The sequence below is a fragment of the Dermacentor silvarum genome, chromosome 1, assembly GCF_013339745.2.
Source record: "Dermacentor silvarum isolate Dsil-2018 chromosome 1, BIME_Dsil_1.4, whole genome shotgun sequence".
NCBI lineage: Eukaryota > Metazoa > Arthropoda > Arachnida > Ixodida > Ixodidae > Dermacentor > Dermacentor silvarum.
Window position 1 is genome coordinate 398,699,657 of NC_051154.1, and position 19,336 is coordinate 398,718,992.

A 19,336-nucleotide genomic window follows, 5' to 3' on the forward strand; every position below is an offset into this window, starting at 1 on the left:
CGTGTATATATTGTAAATACATCCAGTCTTACTCCCAACATCCCCGTAACAATATCTTAAACTTTAACCCCAAGGATGAGTCAGACTTTGACAACCGCACAACATACAATGCGTATTGGCGTAATACATCTGATGAAGAGAACAGCGGCCAATATGTTGTGCAAATCCTGAAACTTGCAGGTGAGTGGTTTGTCATTTGAAAAAAAAAAACGCATTGTGCCTTCCTTACTTTCCTTTAGGTCGAGCGCATTCTATTGCTCCTAATTGGTTACGACTGATTGCACGTGTTTTGACAGTGCACTCGAAGCAGTGTTCTAGGCATAGCTTTTGGGACAGCTGCGCAGGAGGGCACATAATGCCTCAGGAGAGCACTTGAAATTATCTATACATCAATGTGTGTTTAGCAAATGATATTTCTTCCAGCAGTCGTCCAGGTACTTCGTTAGCGTTCTTGAAAGTAAAAAGATAAACGTGACACTGAACTTTTTTTGTGCTAATGTGCTCAAACACTTAACGTTCTGCGTTTATTATACATTATCGCGATTATATTTATGCACTCGAATAGCGATGTCCTGCATGCGCAAAGTAAGTCAGGTGTCAGGATTAGCTAGGCCAAGGGCCTAATTAACGACGGTAAATTGAAACTACGAAGCCGAATGAATTACTGCCGATGATCAAAAGGCGTATAGGAAAACGCGACTGTCTTTGATTATCTGCAATGTATATAACAAAAAAGAGCATGAGAGATTTGCATCATCAAGGTTCTATATATAACACCGGTGTCACACGACCACCTTCGATCACGATCGGGCCGGATCCGTATTGAAATTATCGACCTCGATCGGCTTCCTCCCGCAGCTTGCGCAAAGAAGCCAATCGCGACAGAGGACCAAGGAAGCTCACTAAAGCATCACTGTTGGATGTGCTCAATAATAGACAAGTAGCAGTTTAAAATGTTTTGTATAGCTACATTAAATGTGCATTAAATGCCGTTGTAGCTTAGTGATTATATATGCATTGCACTGCTGAGCTCGAGCTCGCTTGTTCGATCACCACCGCATTTCAATGGGGTCGAAATCCAAAAATGCTTGTGTAATTAGGCTTAGGAGCGCATTGAAGAGCCCCAGGTGGTGAAAACCAATTTGGAGTTTTCCACTAAGGCTTGTCTATAATCATGTCGTGGTATTGTCAGTAATATCCCAGAATTATTTTGTGAAATTGGCCGAATTAATTGACATATATATCATCTCTATTTTCATTAGTTTGATACAATTTGTGTAGCATTGTACATGACAGATAAGTATGTCTTAATTTCAATTGCATTTCAGCATCAAAATAGGAGATGCAGCGGCAATTGGAGCTGAAGCGGCCTCAAATACCAAAGCTTAATCTGTCGGATGTTGATTCAGAAGGGGAGGAGGAGCAGGCAGCAAAAAAAAAAAAAAAAAACGGCAAGACAGCTTACAAAAGCAAAATTTTCAAGTTGCAGTTTTTCAGTACAAACATAAGTCAATGTGAAACTTGATTCTGACAGTATATATATTTGTATGTCTTGTTGCAGGAATTGAAAAAAGGCCGCTGCTAGGAAACAGCAGTACTCAAGTATTCTGTCTCAATATACGCAGCACATGGCTCACAATGTTGTCGGCTGGAACCTGCAAAGGTAGTGCAAGAACTTTTCTTGGGATGCTAGCTGTGCCTTTATGTATTAAATACAGTGTTATGAAATTTTCCAGCTTCCTGCTCCAGGCAGTGGTGCCACATTTGAAAGAGGAGCACGGCCAAAATCAAAACCTTCAGGAGCTCCTGCCAGGAAGGTGCGAATTGGTTTTTACCTTTCCTGTGAACCCTTTCCATTTTTAGTCTGATACATTTATAATTTAATGTAATAATAGGCCATGATACTGCACGTATGTAGTCGGTTCATGCGTCTTCACGTCTTTTTTTTTCTTAACTTTTTATATTTGAGTATAATATGCATAGTCATGGATGTGGTTACATTATGGTGCATCGATTAGAGGCCTGATTGTGCAACAGTCATATTTATTTTCATTGTGCAGAAAAGGGCCACATTTGTAGCCACGGAGTCAGAGTCAAGCTCCGACTCTGATGAGACATTAGTTCCAGCAAGTCAGCTGAAAAGTGCATTGAAAGAAGTTCAATACTGGAAGATGCAGGTCAAAGAAGAGCGAAAACACAGTGCTGCTCTTAAAGAGCAAGTAGACTTCCTGGAAGCTCAAGTTGTGAGCCGGCTGACATGTTGCGAGTTGACAAATTTACATTTTGCTTTTATTCCCGCCCCTCTTTGCAGCTGCATGTAGTGTAATATGTTTTAGCCTAAATTGTATACTTAAATAAGCACTGCCTGTGTTTACAGTTCAGGAAACATTGGACACCATGAGGACGGAAGCAGGTAAGCGTGTGATGTATTATTGAATACTTGACTGCAGGAGAATACATAGTAATAAGAATTTGTGTTTAGACTCATACATATGTACTGTATGTCAATGTTGTTGTGGTATTTTCAGGAGCTGGAGGGGGTTTGCAGATGCCTCCAGGTCAAGGCTTCCTCAGTGTGATGACAGCGGAAAAGACGCATGTATGTGTAACACTGTGTTGTGCTAAAGGACTTTGGTTGCATTGTGGTTTGCTTGCAGAAGCAGACTTCATTCAGCGCAGCCTCGTAACGCTGCAATGAAGCTCTGAATGTGCAAGTGTTTCATGGCCAGTGTTCTATTGTTACCACAGTGCAGGATGCAATAATCTCAAGGACAACCTTTTGATACATTCTGTCTCTACTAATCAAGCAGGCAGGAGGCACTGTGCAATGCCATAAAAAGCATAATTCATTCTGTTGCATTCTATTCAAGGGCAGTCAACTCCTTGTAATGTTTTGCTTTGTTGTATGCAGAAGTAGGTCGATATTGTGTGATGTTGGCAGCTTTCCTGTTAATCGCAAACCTGTGTTGAATTCTGTACAAAGAATTTGTCGTAATCACCTATTTGTCTCTTGTTGTGTAAATCTGCTATTCCTATGCTCAGCCTTATCTAATTGTGTATGGTTCAAAATTATATGCAGGCATCACAACTGGGGAGCCCAGTTGCCTAGAGCTCATGGTGCCATCTGGCGAAAGTCCAGAGCATGTCACAGGTACTTTATTTCACAAACTTTACTTTTGTGCTGAGCCACTTGCTGCCCTTTTCAGGTTAGAGGTGTTGTTATAACACTTTTTTTTAAATGTTAGGTTCGGAAAGCTTTTCAAAGGAGTGTGCAACTGCGCACGTATTTCCATCATTCTCAACAACTCCTGATGGACGTGTAAGTAGTCTTCAAGCAGCATTCTAAAAACTTAGTTTGCTTATGACTCTAAACTTTTGTTTTTTGGCATATTTGTTTTAGTTCCACCTCTGCAACGGCATTTTTGTTACTGCCCTACAAGCTGCAAAGCTTTTCAATAATAAGAAGCCCTCAATTCTTGTGCGGGAAGCCGCACAAGTAATTTGGGGTGTCGAGACCCTGTCGCAGCGCTCAATAAGTGGTAGACTGGGACCCACCAGACACGGTGAAGGCGAACCAAAATAATTATCTCCTGATAAGTTGGACGCTGTGTATGGTGAGTTTTTTTTTCTTGGTAGGCTTATGTACTTCAACTATGCTTACTAATTTCTTTCTTTCCTTTTAGCATGCCTGTCCCACTGGGGGGAAAAAGACAGTGTTGACACCTCAGTGGCATCAGAAAAAGTGCTGCGCACTTTAAGCGAAAAAATCCAAGACGTAAAAAAAAAAGCTGCGCTTTTGAAATTACAACGTCGTCCTAACAAAAGGCCCACGAGGAAAGTTGCAATAAAGTGTTTCCTGTTTTACAATCTGACCTTTCCTTTACTGTGTACCTGAGCTGATCAGAAATTTCAGTGAAGGTACTCCAATAGTGAGTCACGCAAATCAACCAGCTGTAAGCTCTGCATTTTTGTTGAAGTATTGAGCAATCTGTGTACTTTTGTACCAGGAGTTAGATATATATCGTTATAGGCTAATATTGCCCTATTGGTTTAGCCAGAAACATCTTGCTAACAATAACGTAGGCCTTATTCCAATTCAAAAGACATTTTCCTGTGCGAGTGGTTTACATTTATCTGGAACTCTCAAATGATGGATGTTCAGCTGGAAATGGCACATTTTCCAGTTGGAACCCAGCTAGAAATAAATATTCCAACTGGAAAATTTGCCAACTGGAAAGTTCTTTCCTGATTTCGTCGTCACTTGAACAAATGCGTGTTGCCCGCGTCACCAGAGAAGAAACAACGGATTGCTTGTGACAAGCTGGGTGGCACGAATTAAAATTTAGGTAGTGTCCGGTATGCGTCGCTTTCCTGTGCACAGCAAACGAGAGCTTATTTCCGGTTCGGCCCACCTGGACGTCGAGGAAGGGAAGGCCGCTGTCGCACTCGTATTCTGCGGTAAACTGTATTGCTGCCTCTATCGAGTTGAGAACACGCAGGAGCCGTGGGGCATCATTCTTATTTAGGATGCAGAAGCAGTCGTCCACGTAGCGGACGAATATCTTGGGCGCGGGAGCGAAGTCGGCAAGGGCCTTCTGTTCAACTAGCTCCATGACCAAATTGGCCGTAGTAACGGAGATGGAAGCCCCCATGGCAGTTCCGTGGATCTGCTTATAACACTGCTTGCGGTAGGTGAAATACGTGTTGCTTAGGCAAAATTCTAGCAGCTCGCAGACGTCCTGTACCTCCAAAGGTGTGCGCTCTGCGAGCGTTTCGTCCGCCAGCAGGACTTTCGTGCACGCCGCTACGGCCAAGTCGACAGGCACGGAAGTGAAGAGCGCTCTGACGTCGAAGGATACCATCACGTCTTCTTCATCTAGGGAAATGTCGCGCACTTTTTCCACGAAAGCTGACGAATTGGCAATGTGCGTTGCTGTTTTTCCGGCGAGTGGGCCCAACACTTGGTGTAGGTAACCCGAAAGTCGGTGCAGCGGCGACCTTGTGAAGTCGACGATGGGCCCTAGCGGAACGCCTGGCTTGTGTACTTTGGGCAGGCCGTAAATTGCAGGTGCAGACCCATTGGTACACAGGAGGCGATTGTAAAGGTGCTTGTGCTGCGGCGGCACGAACTTAAAAATATTGGAGAGTAGCTTCTGCAGTTTCGTTTGAAGGCTTGCCGTGGGATCTTTTTGTATGGTTACGTAAGTATCCCCGTCCAAAAGCAATCCGTCATCTTCTGATCGTACTCACTTCTGTTGAGTATTACGACGCCATTTCCCTTGTCCGCAGGAAGTATGGCAATGGAGAGGTTGTTTCGGAGGCCCTTGACGACGTCTTTCTCAGCCGGTGAAGGCCGGGCTTGAGGGTCGCGTGTCCGCCACTTGGACAGAACACCGATAGCGCGGGTACGAGCTTCGTCTCTTACTTCGGAAGGAAGCTGTGCGACGGCTCGCTCCACGGCGCAGACCATTCTCGTCGGGTTGGGTGAGGCACCAGAATTGAAGTTCAATCCCTTGCGTAGAACGGCAGCTACAGAAGCAGTAAGCTTGTACGAGGACAAGTTGAGAACGGCAGCTTTAGTTTGGGCGGGCTGCTGCGGCCTGAGTGTGTCCAATTTGCTTTCTTGCAACTGTCTGCAATTGCGTTCCCTTAGCGTCGCCATGAAATTGGCGTGAAGCTGTACGTCGGGGAAGTCCGTAGCAATGACGTGTTCGAGCTGACGCCTTGCGAAAAAAGTCTCGGTTTCCAATTTCATGATTTTCTGTCGGCTTTCTTGAGTGCGTGCTGACACTAATTTCTTCTCGGCTTGTCGGATTATCTTGTGGCCCCACGCTGACGCTACCGGTGTTGTCTACAAGATACCATGCGCAGACTGCAGCTGCAGTTACATCGGCGAAACTGGCAACTTCACCAGAAGATTAAAGGAACATCGGAGGGACGTCTGCAACAACAAGAAAGCGTCGAACGCACTGGCAGAGCACGCCGATAATCACGGTCACTGCATCAATTGGGATAACGCGACTATAATAGCCAAGGAGAAGAATCCGGCCACAAGACTACTATTAGAATCAGTGTTTATTCAGACCACGGAGGACACTATCAACAGGACAGATGGTAATCTCCCTGCCAGCTACACCCGCTCATTACGTCACATTTTAGTATAAAAAGCGACTTACGGCTCTTGCCTGCTTAGTGTGAACAAGGAACCCGTACGGGTCCCGAAACGTCTCTGTGTATTAGTTTGACTTGGTCAGTGACCGCATCTTCTTCCTCAACATTGAAACGAGTATGAATTCTGTTCTTTTGTAAGATCATGCATGCCACACTTACCACAAATTAAACACTGACTGCATTAGTTGTCTCTAATTTATTTGCTCATTTTAATAACGGTTCTATTCATTGTCTTAACTGAAACAGCATGAGACGACATATTAATTATTGCACTAAAGTCTGAAAGAAAGTTAGTTAGGCAACATACATTTGCATATACGGGATGAGTGAGAGGCATACAAACACACTCAGTGCTGCTTTCCAACTGAGAATATTCAATTTGAGCAACCCAATTTTAAACCTATGCCACGCACACAGAAATGTCGAGTTCTGGGGCTAGGGGTTACGTTCCCAGTGTGCCCCCCTGGCTATGCTACTGACAAGCATGCTGCATGACAATGCTGGTCTAGTCTGGTACGGTTGGAAATGCCTCTCTCAAATTAATCTCCTGGAATTGTTAGAAAGCTATATTGTGGCTCCTTTTCCTTGCTGCAAGGTGTGTATTGTACAGAATGAGTGATGCACGAATGATGGATGTCGCTACACCTATTGCCGCCTGCAAATGTGAACCACCATTCAGGCACACAGCAGTAGTGGGCAGTAGCACTAGTAAAACGGCACAATTGGCAAGGCTTCATTAGGCATACACTGGAGTTAAATGTCATTTGTGATTAAGATGCCTGGGACATGCATATAAGTATGCTTTGTTTCTGTGGCTATTATCTGGTTTCCGTGCATCCCTGAATGGGCTGTATTATTGTTGCATCCCCCTTGACAATAAACATTTGCTTGTGAGTACTTGTTCTTGCTGCCTTTCTTATCGCATTTTTTCTTGATGCTCAGGTCCCTGTCTTAACAATGCGGCCTCTGGCTGTTTTAGTTTGAGTAATATAGACTTGTATGCCGTGAACATATCTGAATATAATAAGCACTCAATACCAGAGCTTTTGAAAGCTGCTACTATGAAATTGACGGTCAAGCTCAGAAAGGGTCAGCTGAAGCGGCCACAACGAATGAGTTACTGAAGCTATAAAAGCTGCTTTTCTGAATAACTTTTCAAAGACAAATACAGCAATATGTGTGCCACGTGTTGCAAGAATTCGCGTTTATCTGACACATACTCGTTTTTAGAAATTGTCCCAAGTGTCACAAGCACACCGAATGGAGAAGCTTCAAAGCAATACAATGAAAGCCACACCCCTCGACCATGTGGCAGCAAAAAATCTCATAAGGTAGGGCACTGCTCATTGAGTTAAAAAGAAAAAAAGAAACAAAAACACATGTGGTCGTTTATTGAAACTCCTACTTTTAAAAGTGTAATTCAGAACAAGTTACTGCAGAGTGTATTAATGTACACTCACATGTCTCTCTACATGCAACAGAATGTTGAACACATGCACTAATCATGCATGCCTTCCACCAGTGTGCATTATTTGGATGGAAACTGAGTGAATCAAATGGCATGTGGTTAATTTCTAGTTCCCGGTATATTGCCGGCTGATAGCACTAAGGACTAGAAATTAGTTAGGGTGATTTCTTTTAATGCAGTGAAACCTAACTGATGTCCGAGTACGCATTCACAAGACATGTACACATGAACATGTCACTAAAATACTTCGAAGCCTGACACACATGCGCACACACACACACACACACACACACACACACACACACACACACACACACACACGCACGCACACACACACCCACACACACACACACGCACACACACGCACGCACACACACACACAATAGCTGCACTTACATCTGCGCGGCAGCTAGTTCTTTTTCTTAGAATATGTCTGAGAAAAGAAAAGCTTGAGCATTACGCGCATAGCGCCCATTGCTCCGCGCCGTCCGCGAACTCACCACCGCAGCTAAAAAAGCCGCGTAAAACAGAAGACAAGTGGTACTCCGTTCAGTCGACGCCGTACGAGTGCGACTTCGGCACGACTGTGGGCTAGGATTCACTAGCTAGCCGCTAGCATATCGTGGCACAGCGGGGAAGGCCCCGAGCACGCGTCAGTGCGGAGAACCATAGATAACGAAAAGGCGATGGCTTCGCGGCGGCCGATCACCGCCGTTCTGAGCACCGGTGCACGTAATTCTTTTGTGCGGTATAAAGGCCGATGGACGCCCAAATGCTACTCGTAAACACACATACCGACACACGGGCAACTACAAAGAGCAAGACGTACGGGTGCCATCACCAGCGCTGACGACAGTGGCGCCACAGAATAAAGAACCAACTGGTGGCGCTTCGCGGACTTTGGCTTCAGTTTCACTTTTAGTTGATACGAACAGACGCGAGGACACTCTGGGCCGAAGCCATCGAAGTCCTGCATGGTCTGCTTTTGTCATGAGTCACCGGCAAGACGTATGATAACGCGAAAAAGACGAAGACGCTGGCCGAAGAAACAGCCAAGGGACCCACAGGCGAGAACCACGTGAAGCGCGAGAGAAAAAAGAAGAAATGAACAAAAAGGAGACGCAGGCGATGATGAGCTGGCATTGCTCACTTGGTCGACAAGCAGTTGCATCTCCAGCTGTGCTCTGGAGACGGGAGGCAGCAGCTTCAGGGACCATGGAGCGAAGAGGGGACGTTCGCGAGTTGGCCAGCGACAACTCCAGCTCCTGAGCCCCGACTGCGTCGCCCTGGCTGTGTTCCGCGGCCCCGGTCCAGCCCCACGCTGCCGGAACCAGTTGCTGCCCTTTGCCACGAAGGCAATCGCCAACGCCACGTCAGCGGCACAACGGCCGACTGGCCCATACCGCGTCCTGTGTCACGCGTGTCCCTGTGGAAGACCACAACCTCATCGCTCTCGACGGAGGTCGACGCCCACGCTGCGTCGGAACCACGCAGGCCAACGTCCTTTGCCACGCTGGGCCGGAGTCCGACAGCACGACTGGCGACGGTCAGAACGTTCGTTTGTTCGTGACTTCGCGTTGGTTAGTCGAGCGAAGGAAAAATAAGTAGTTGAGGGCTTGTTTGTTTTTATATGTATGGCTAGCTTTTCGAGTGTTTGTGTATGTATAGTGTTTATAGTGTGTCAGGGTAGTTTGCTGTTTGTTTTTCTTCAATGTCATTTTTTTTGTTTGAGACTAAATGTTCTTCTACGTATTGGCTTTCTGTCTCTGTCCGTTTCTGGAGCGCTGAAATTCGTGACAGCTTCCAAATTCAGATGTCGGGGCCGATCTTGCAGTGCGACAAGACATTGTAGTCGGCGAGACGAACAAATCGACTATTATATCGCTTTGAAGAATTTAATTGGCACTGTAGAAATGTATAATTTCGCAGTAAAAAGGGAAAATGTTGAACAATACATCTCTCCCATTGCTCGTTTACTTCCAACGCATGTGTAAAATAAAATAAAATAATACAGCGAATAAGAAATAGAACTCCGTTTATGCTAAAGGGAGGTTTGTTGTCTCTTGGAAACTCCCTTTTAAAAACGATGTAAAAATGAGGCTCTCCCTCCATATTTCATCGCCATTTTGCGAGGGAGCAATATGGAGGACGCTAACCATTTCTACACCACTGTGAGGGAGCACGGTTTTCAGGCACGTAGTCCCAAGGGAGGTTGCAGCCCTTAGAATACCCTTTTCGGCTCATTTCCGTTTACAGTGTACCCCTGGAACGGCTTCTTCATAAACGTCGGTCTTGAGCTCCGAGAGGGGAAATGCGGAACACTGTCACTCCTCGGAGCACGCGAAGGCGTGACCCATAGCTAACATGGCCACGGATGAAGAGAAGAACGCAGGCGGCCACGTTGCTGGTGCGTCGTGAAGGCGGCCATCAACGATGACGTTTTCGGAAGCCACGAGAAGGTAGTATGCCGAGCTCTCAGCGGCAGCGTGGGCAAGATCTCGGCGCTGACGCTGCTGCAATCCTTGGCGAAGGCAGTGATGAAAACGCTCTGGTCACGGCTGTCCGTTCCATAAAGCAACTGGAGGAACTGAACCTAATGATCGACGCGCCGGAGCACTTCGCCAATCTTGGGCCTCTGCTTGGAACTAGCTCTTCCTTGAAGCTGCTTCGGGCGCTGCAACTCAAGACAGGGCTGGGTGGAGCCAAGGACTTTCTCGAAGGCTTCTATCGAAACAAAAGTATGTCCATGCTCGTGATCACGACAGGGATTCGTCAAGCTTCCTGTGGCAGCCCATCGCCAGATATTGGATCTGCCGCCTTTGCTTGGTATTTAGCGACGAGTCGCTCACTCACGGCTCTTCGAATGATTGCTCCAATGCACGGGCCAGAGGTGGATGTCCGAACCATCTGCCAGGCCGTGCCACTGAACCTGGAGTTGTCCATACTGAAGGAACAGTTCGCAGTTCCGATTATTTATTTATTTATTTATTTATTTATTTAGGTACCTTCTGGGCTCTACCAAGACCCTAAAGCATTTCAGCCTAATTTACACTTTCGTCGATAAATGCTACCTACTGCACTGGTCGGTCCCATTGCCCCTCTGCTTGAGGTGTCGCACGGTTCACGTGGAAGAAACCGATCGCATCAAGCCTCGGATCCAGGCCCTGTTGCAGGTATATGATTCCCTGAATGAGATTTGATCCTCCATGGTCGGCTTCTGTACGTTGGAGTGCCGCGCATTCCTAAAGTCTCTGTCTAGAAACATCACGTTGCGCAGGGTCACGATACACCGCCTGGGCCAAAACGCTTTAGAGTTTTGCAAGTTCCTTACTGCTACTGGAGTTGTGGGCAGAGTGACCACGGACATTGTTTGCAAGGCGCATATCCAAGCACAATAGGATCGCCAGCATATGAAGTAGGCCGGCTTGCGAATGTATATTTCTGTGACCTTGAACGCACACTCAGGTGGTCGCGTGCCAACTCGTCACTCGCGTACAGATGAGGGTCTTCTCTTTCCTCTGCCTTACTCGCATCATCGAGCCAGCCGCCTCGCCACTCATCCAGCTCATCCGTAAAGCGTCGGCCTTGGCGACCCTGGTCATCCTAGTTGACAGACGCTCTTGCAGCCGGTGCTGGAACGAGTGTGCTCCACAACACGGCCATCGGAACCCTTAACGTAAAGCAGCCACACAATCCCAGAATGGGCCTGCTTCCCTTGGCCGATCTGCATCAACGCAAAGATATAGTACAGTTCGACGACTACCAATGCGAAGCCCTCTTCCGCGATAAACGAAGAGGCGGCGTAGGGCTTTACATTAGGAAGCTCATTTCGTACAATGTCATACCGAAATATTCAGTAATGACTGACGACTGTGAATCTTTGGCTATCTCGAATTCCTCGTTTGTGGTCTCGGTTCTTTACCGTCCGCCTTCTGGCTCCCTACCTGCGTTCTACAATTTCTTTGAAGAATTAAGTGAATATTTATTAACCTATAATGTACCAGTTGTCATAGTTGGAGACTTCAGTATAAACTTGCTTTCTGACGACACTAGTTGCGGTAATTTTCTTGATCTGGTACATTCCGCCGGCCTGATTAATGTTATTAATGCTCCAACCCGTGTTACAATGAACAGTAACACATTAATTGACCTGTGCCTGACAAGCTGCTTCGGTGACAATGTATTTGCTGGTGTTCTATAGATAGGTATTAGTGATCATTTGCCATTATTTTTCTTTATGTCTGTACACTCGAAACGTGAAGTCACTAAAAATCAGTCTTTTCGTAGATGTATTACAAACAGTGGCATTAGTCATTTCCGTAATCTATTGTCAAATATTGTTTGAGATGATGTATTCAGCACTGAGAACCCTGATGATGCTTATAATTTGTTTCTAAACAAGGTTTTGCTATCGTATGAGACAGCATTTCCCATCAGACCGTTCGTTAAATGTCGTAAAGCTAGGAAGCCATGGATTACAAAAGGAATTACTTGCAAGAATTAGAAATAGAGACGAGCTATTTCATAGATTCCTAAAAACCAAGAGCATAAGCAAACTAGAAGAATATAAAAAAATTACAAACTGTCTAAACGCTTACTCTAAGAAAGCCCGAACATGATATTATCTGCAGAAGTTTTCGGTGACATACGGCTGTCAAAAAAAAAAAGCATGGTCGCTGATGAAATCTCTTATCTCTAAAAAAACAGATAATGCTCTAAATGAACTGGTTGTTGACGGCACAGTCTATACCGGTGTTCCCCTGGCAGATAAGTTCAACGGCCATTTTCTCTCGCCTGGTGCAAGCCAACATGTTCAAAGTGCCTACCCGCATACGTACAAACGCAGGAAATGAGCTCCGTTTTCTTGTCTCCGGTCACGCCGCATGAAATAGAAGGAACACTCAGAAGCTTGAAAGAGAACTGCGCAAGTAGTAAGACGATATCGCTGTTCGCCCAGTAAAAGCGCTGTCAAATGTACTGTGCGCGCCCCTCGCCCATATCTGTAACGGTATCCTGATTCAAGGCGTTTTCCCAGAGAAAATGAAAATTGCTCGCGTCTGCGCAGTGCATAAGAGTGGCGCCAGAGATAGTCTCGGCAACTATCGTCCTATTTCTGTACTCCCCATCTTTTCAAAGATAGCGGAGTACGTAATTAATCGGAGGTTAAAGGATTTTTTACACAAGAGGTGCACAATATCACGACAGCAATATGGCTTTGAGAAAGTTAAATCTGCGGAAACAGCTCTTATGGAAATCAAAGAAAAACTAATAACAAATATTGAAAATAGGCTCTTTTCTATTGGCATATTTTTAGATTTCAGGAAAGCGTTCGATTCTATCAAGCATGACGTTCTTTTTTATAAACTTAACAAGTACGGTATCTGCGGCAATGCGCTTAAATTGATTAGAACTTATTTGCATAATCGCTATCAGTTTGTAAGCGTCGGCGATGTTAAATCTAGTTTAAAATTAATACAATACGGTGTTCCTCAGGGCTCAATTCTAGGCCCCCTCTTGTTTCTTCTATATATAATCGGCATTGTACTCACACCTGATACACCTGACGTTGTGCTATACGCTGACGACACTAACGTATTTTTTCACGGTGCTAACATAGACAGTATTACCAGTCAGGCTAATGCTTGGCTTCAACAACTGTCGTTTTGGTTACTGAACAATCAGTTGGCTCTTAATACTGAAAAAACAAACTATATTTTTCAGACCTAAAAATAAAGCAATCAGCAATAATTTAACGCTAACTTTTAATGGTAAAACAATAATAAGTCAAGTACCCACACATAAGTTCCTAGGCGTCCACTTCCATGAACATCTCAGTTGGACACATGTCACCTATCTTTGCGCTGCTGTGTCCAGAACAGTAGGCATGCTACACAGGTTACGTTTCATGCTATCATGATTTAAACGACAGCTTTACTACTCCATGCTATTCTCGCATTTGCAGTATTGTATTTTAGTCTGGGGAACCATCACTCAGGGTAATTTAAATCACCTTCAATTATTACAAAAGAAGTGTATTCGATTCATTGAAAATTTATCATGGCAACAACACTCACTACCTTTAAAAAAACGGTATCTTGACTATTTCTAATATTTTTCGCCAGCGCCTTGCGCTCAAGATTTTGCCCAATTTAAAGGCTGATCCGACCACATTTCTAGCACTATATAAGAGACCGGAATCTAATTATGCACTTAGGCAGAATATTTATGTGAAGAAAATAAGAACATGTTACAGGCCGTAGTTGTTAGATTACTCAATACCTGAATTATTAAATTTCTACCCGGAACTAGTTGCTATCGCACATCAATCAAACTCCATTTTTTCATTTAAAACACGAGTGAAAGCCCTGTATGTGTGATAGTCCCATGTACCTAAATATATCTAATGGAGAAAATGTATGAAAGCACCGAATTGTTTCCTGTTGTAATATTTTACGCGCAAAGTGTGACACTGTCATTGCTTTGTTGCCCTGTAACATTCACAATGTCTTTAAATTATTATTATTATCTAGTGCATTCTGAACTTAAAATGTCTGTCTCTATATGTTGTGCTTCCAGAGCAAAACCCCCCGCCCCTAATTTTTTATTCGTGTCCTATAATGTATGCAGTATATGCATGCACATATATGTTTTTGTACTACAAATTTATTTTTTCGACAGCGCTGATCGCTGTGTGCTGTACGTCTGAGAAACGAGGCATCGGCAGGCGCCAAAAAGGCGCCTTTTGCCTCGTTGACTACGCTAGGAAAGTGTCTCTGTTGTATTTTTGTGTTTTTTGAATGTCCTGCCTAAATAAAGATAAATATAATGTATGTTTTAATATGCATGGTACGACGCGTCACTTGTGCAGTTGTACCGGAAAGCAAACGTAGTAGTGATTCGACGTTTAATGGGTCAATTATTTGCAAGTGGTACATACAGACGCTGATAAGAAGCTGAATATTGTGCAGGCATCAATCTTGAAAGCCTTGCTAGTGGCGTTCGCTACATTTTCAGTGCGTGTTCGCGTGCTTATCAGAGTTTGCTTTACTGCAATACGGATCTGTGCTGTGCAGAAGTTTAGTAAGGGACACCCTCTGATATGGATTGTGCTAAATATAGTTGTCGCACGCATGAATTACGTGTTGATGGAAATTTTTCTTAGGCTGTGCTTCCTGAAGTTATGTGACATTTATAGTTGAAGAAAAGACGGACAAAGGCGCCTACCGACGGACAAAGACGACAAAGACGGACGACGGACAAAGACGACTACCCCTGCTGCGCCAACCGCGGGCAAGAAGCCTACGGATGAGGTAATTTTTTGTAAAACTGTTAGCGTCCAGTAACGCCACAATTCATTGTTTTTTTTGTGTCAGCAGTTGCGCAATGCAGACAGCCGCGACCATGCTGAAGGAGGAGGAATAAACTTTATTTGTGTAGCAGATTCGTGAGACCTAGGCGTCTCTACCTAGATGACGGCCTCGAGCCCTTGGGCTCTGGCGGCATCTTCGGCCTGCTGGATTGCCTTAAGTTCGTCTTCCGGTGCAGAGCTGAGCAGCGCGGTCTCCCACTTTCTGCATTTATCGGTGTTAAGTTCTGGATAGTAACGGTGGTAGGCCACCGGGTTCGGATATGCTTCTGTTTGCAACAAGCGCCATGCTGTCGCTTGCCGTCTACTTAGCGAGGAGTGTGCCGGGGGGAAACGGGCCCTGCCCAATTTATAGTGTTTGGTTATCTCTGTAAAGCTGGTCATCCGGTCTCTCTCCGTTCCCAGTATTTGCGTGTTACCTGCTCGGTCCGTCAGTTCTCGAGCCAGGTTGTGCGCAATTTCGTTCCCGGGAAGGGAGGAGTGTGCGGGTGCCCATATAATGTAAACATTTCGATCTTCACGATAATTGGCTAAAATTCGTAGCGCTTCCGGCGAGATTCTTCCTTTGGCATAGTTTTTGACGCCGGTCTTGGAGTCGCTGACTATGATGTTGGCCTCCGTGGAGGCTATTTCCAGTGCTAAGGCAGCCTCCTCCGCCACCTCAGCCTTTCCTGTTTTTACACTGCCACTAACTCTGGAGTCACCCTCTAGACTGGTAGCAACTATCGACATACTCTGTCTATTTGTGTATTCCGCCGCGTCCACATAGACCACGTCCCTAGCACTAAATTTTTTGTGGAGAGCTCTCGCTCTTGCGATTCTTCTACGTGAAACTCCGGGTGCATGTTTCTGGGAATTAGGAGTATTGAGAGATTTTCCCTTATTTTCCTTGGGATGTCTCCCCGCAGTCCGTGCTGTGCTTCGTAGGATATTCCGATGTCGTTTAATATGTGTCTGCCCGTCAAACTCTGCGTAAGTCTTTCATACTGCGTCACTCTCTGGGCCTCAATAAGTTCGTCTAATGTGTTGTGCACGCCGAGTGCTAGCAACTTCTCGTTTGACGTGTTTGCTGGAAGTCCCAAGGCTTGCTTATACGCCGTTCTAATGATACATTCTATCTTGGCTTTCTACGCAGCGTAGAGCTTAAGGTAAGGGACCACATATACAATACGACTGATTACGAATGCTTCTATTAATCGAATAAGATTGTGCTCTTTCATGCCATAGTTCCTGTTGGGTATCCGCTTTATTAGTCTAATTGTTTGGTGAACACTATTATCCAGTAGTCTAATGGTTTCCCCATTATGACCGTTTTCGGATATGCTGAGTCCCAGTATTCTTAGGCTATCGGTATCCTGGTGCCTTCTACTGTGACCACAATGTCCGGCTTTTCCTTAATGCTTTTTCGACCTCTGCATGTGGGTCTATAGAGAAGTACTGATTTTTGAGAGGAACATCGCAGTCCCTTGTCTCTGATGTAGTTTTCGACCGTGTTTACTGCTGTTTGGAGGATCTCTTCCACGTGCCCATCGCTTCCAGCCGCCACCCAGAGGGTAATGTCGTCCGCGTATAGGCTGTGTCCGAGTCCTTCTATTTTTTCGAGTCTCGCAGGAAGACCAATCATTGCCATGTTGAATAGAAAGGGGGATAGGACCGACCCCTGCGGAGTACCCCTATTACCTAGTTTGATCTCCTCCGATTTGGTTCCCCCAATTGTAATCTTTGCGGTACGATCCGTCAAGAAGTCTTTGATGTACGCGTATGTTTTACGTCCTACATCCAGCTCTTGGAGATCTTGCAGTACTGCCTTGTGCGTGACAGTGTCAAAGGCCTTTGTTAGATCGAGCCCTAGTATCGCCTTGGTGTCTAGAGTTTTCGCGCCCGCATCTAATATGTGATGTTTAAGTCTGAGCATAATATCCTGCGTCGATAACTTTGGTCGAAATCCAACCATGCTATGTGGGTAAAGTCCTCCATCATCCATGTATCTCGTGAGTGGTGTGAGAACCGCATGTTCCATGAGTTTACCGACGGAGGATGTTAGCGATAAGGGCCTTAAGTTTGTCAGGTGTAGTTTTTTTCCAGGCTTTGGTATAAAGATGATTTGGGCTGCTTTCCATTCACTTGGAATGTCACCTTGCTCCCAACACTTATTCAGTCTGTGAGAGCTCGGATGGATTCATCGTCGAGGTTTCTGAGCATTTCGGGTTCAGTCTGGTAAGTTCATATCTGACTTCTGCCTCCGTAATTGGGGCATCGAGATCAGGATTCTCATTGCCGCTGTAATCCGGAAGTCGTTCTCTATTCGCATCTCCAACGTACATCTTTTGGAGCTCTCGAAAGAGCTCTTCTGCTGTACCTGCGTAGCTGTGTATAACCTTCTGTACATTGTGTCTTTGTACAGTTTTTGTACTCTCGGCATCCAAGAGGCATCGGAGAATGTTCCAGGTCTTCTTGGACATACCCATTTGCCTCTCCATCGAATTGCACGTGGCTTCCCAATTTTGTTTGGTTAACCTATTCGCATAAACTTCGATTTCCTTGTCTAATTCTGCAATTCTCTTCCTTAATTTCCGATTATGTTTTTGCTTTTTCCATCTTTTCAGCAAACTACCTTTCGCTTCCCACATATGCAATAATCTGCTATCCATCTCCTCAATTCCTGCCTCTTTTGGAACAGTTTTAGTAGCTCGTTTAACATTTTGTTGTAGTTTCTCTGCCCATTTCTCGATGTCCGTTATATTCGCTTCCGCATCTTCCTTTCGGATTTTGCGGAAAGAGTCCCATTCTACAAGTTTCAGTTCTCTACCCCTCTTTTACTTTGGGCCTGCTTTTACCGTTGTGACGACGATGTAATGGTCACTACCTACGCTTTCCTGCATGTTTTTCCATCGAGAATCCACTATGTTTTTTGTAAACGTGAGATCTGGTGTCGTGTCGTTGCTTACACTGTTTCCTATTCTGGTGGGCGCTTGAGGATCAGTTATGAGCGTTAGTCTTTCCTGCTGAGCATCTGCCCATAGGCTTCGGCCCTTAATGTTACCTAAGCTGTATCCCCAAGCCGCGTGTGGCGCGTTAAAATCGCCAACCACGACTAGCGCCTGTTTGTCTGCTACGCTCAACGCATTGCGGAAGAGTGGACCGAATGTCGGCTTGTGCCGGGGTGGACTGTATATGTTCAGAATAAATAGACGTCCCGCTTCTTTGCGGGATGGAATTATTTCAATAAGGACGTGGTCTATGGCTCGCATTCCGGTATCGTGCTCGACAGCCACGAGGTTTCTGTGTACCAGTGTCGTGACGTATGCCTGCTCGCCGGAAGGACTGTAAGATTTATAACCCGATAATTTTGCCATCCCCCCGGTCTCCTGCAGGGCGATGACATCTGGCGGTTCCTTGCTTGTTATGAACTGCTGCAGGTTTCCTCGCTTGCGACGATACCCGCGGCAGTTCCATTCCCAAATCGCGTATTAGTTACGCGGCGCCATGTTGATTTATCTGATCTTCCCCGGTGGCCTTGCTATTTTCACCGCAGTTGGTCTGCAATACGGTTTGCTTTTAACGGGTCCCGCGCCGGTCGGCCGAGTATCCTTTGGTATGCTTTCTAGTGCTGAAGGAGCCCAGGAATTTTTTGAAGGGAACACAAGAGAGGTATGCCAGGTCACACATGCTGCATATAACGCTATGTTAAGTATTTAAATGAATGATGGGAGAATGTCCCAGGTTAAACAAATTCTTTCCCACCATCTCTTCCTTTGCTCGTGTGCTTATATGCATACAAGATGTGTACTGGCAGAGTGGATTTTAGATATTAGTGAAATGAAGTGACCTCGCATATTCTGCTTCAGACTGGCACGATGACAACCAGCTCTGAAGAATCGTGCGCTGACCCTCACATTTTCCTCCGTGTTACCGACGGTACCACTGCAGCTGTCCAAATTTCATGTAGATTTTTCTCGGAGCACAGCGTTCACACAACAACTGCAATAACTAGTTGCACTGCAGCAGGTCCAGACCACAACACCGTTTATTTCTGAGGCATTCAATCAGTGCAAACCAGCGAGCCTGCCATGCTAAGCCTGTGTGCAGCGACTCTTCCTGTCTTTTCATTGTTTTTGAGTACGCTTCCAGAGACAAGAACTGTATATGAGCAGAGCAAAGCTGAACGACTGACACTATTCATGAAACGTAAGAACGGTCTCAGTTACACTGCCCTGGGTGCCTCGTTTGGTGTGCACCGCAGGACTGCAGCTAGATGTTTCATTAATGTTCTCACGGCAGGGTTCACAAAAACACAAGGATGGATTTAATGGCACCATAAAGATGATGTG

General features: G+C 45.4%; 1 protein-coding gene across 1 annotated transcript; it reads right to left on the minus strand.

Moving 5' to 3' along the window:
• Positions 1-3,660: 3,660 nt before the first annotated feature.
• On the minus strand, positions 3,661-4,862 carry LOC119446653 (uncharacterized). Its single transcript, XM_049663509.1, has 2 exons — positions 4,413-4,862; positions 3,661-3,696 (listed from the first exon to the last, which is right to left on the minus strand). Exons 1-2 carry the CDS (start codon positions 4,860-4,862, stop codon positions 3,661-3,663), a joined length of 486 nt encoding a protein of 161 aa, XP_049519466.1.
• Between the last annotated feature and the right edge of the window lie 14,474 nt (positions 4,863-19,336).

What these genes read in the sequence shown, in the direction of transcription:
- LOC119446653 (XM_049663509.1), bottom strand. Translation starts at nt 4,862, where the DNA reads ATGGTATCCTTCGACGTCAGAGCGCTCTTCACTTCCGTGCCTGTCGAC. An exon ending in TTCCCTTCCTCGACGTCCAG is followed by an intron (nt 3,697 to 4,412) that starts GTGGGCCGAACC and finishes TTTTCCCCCCAG; the next exon opens with TGGGACAGGCATGCTAAAAG.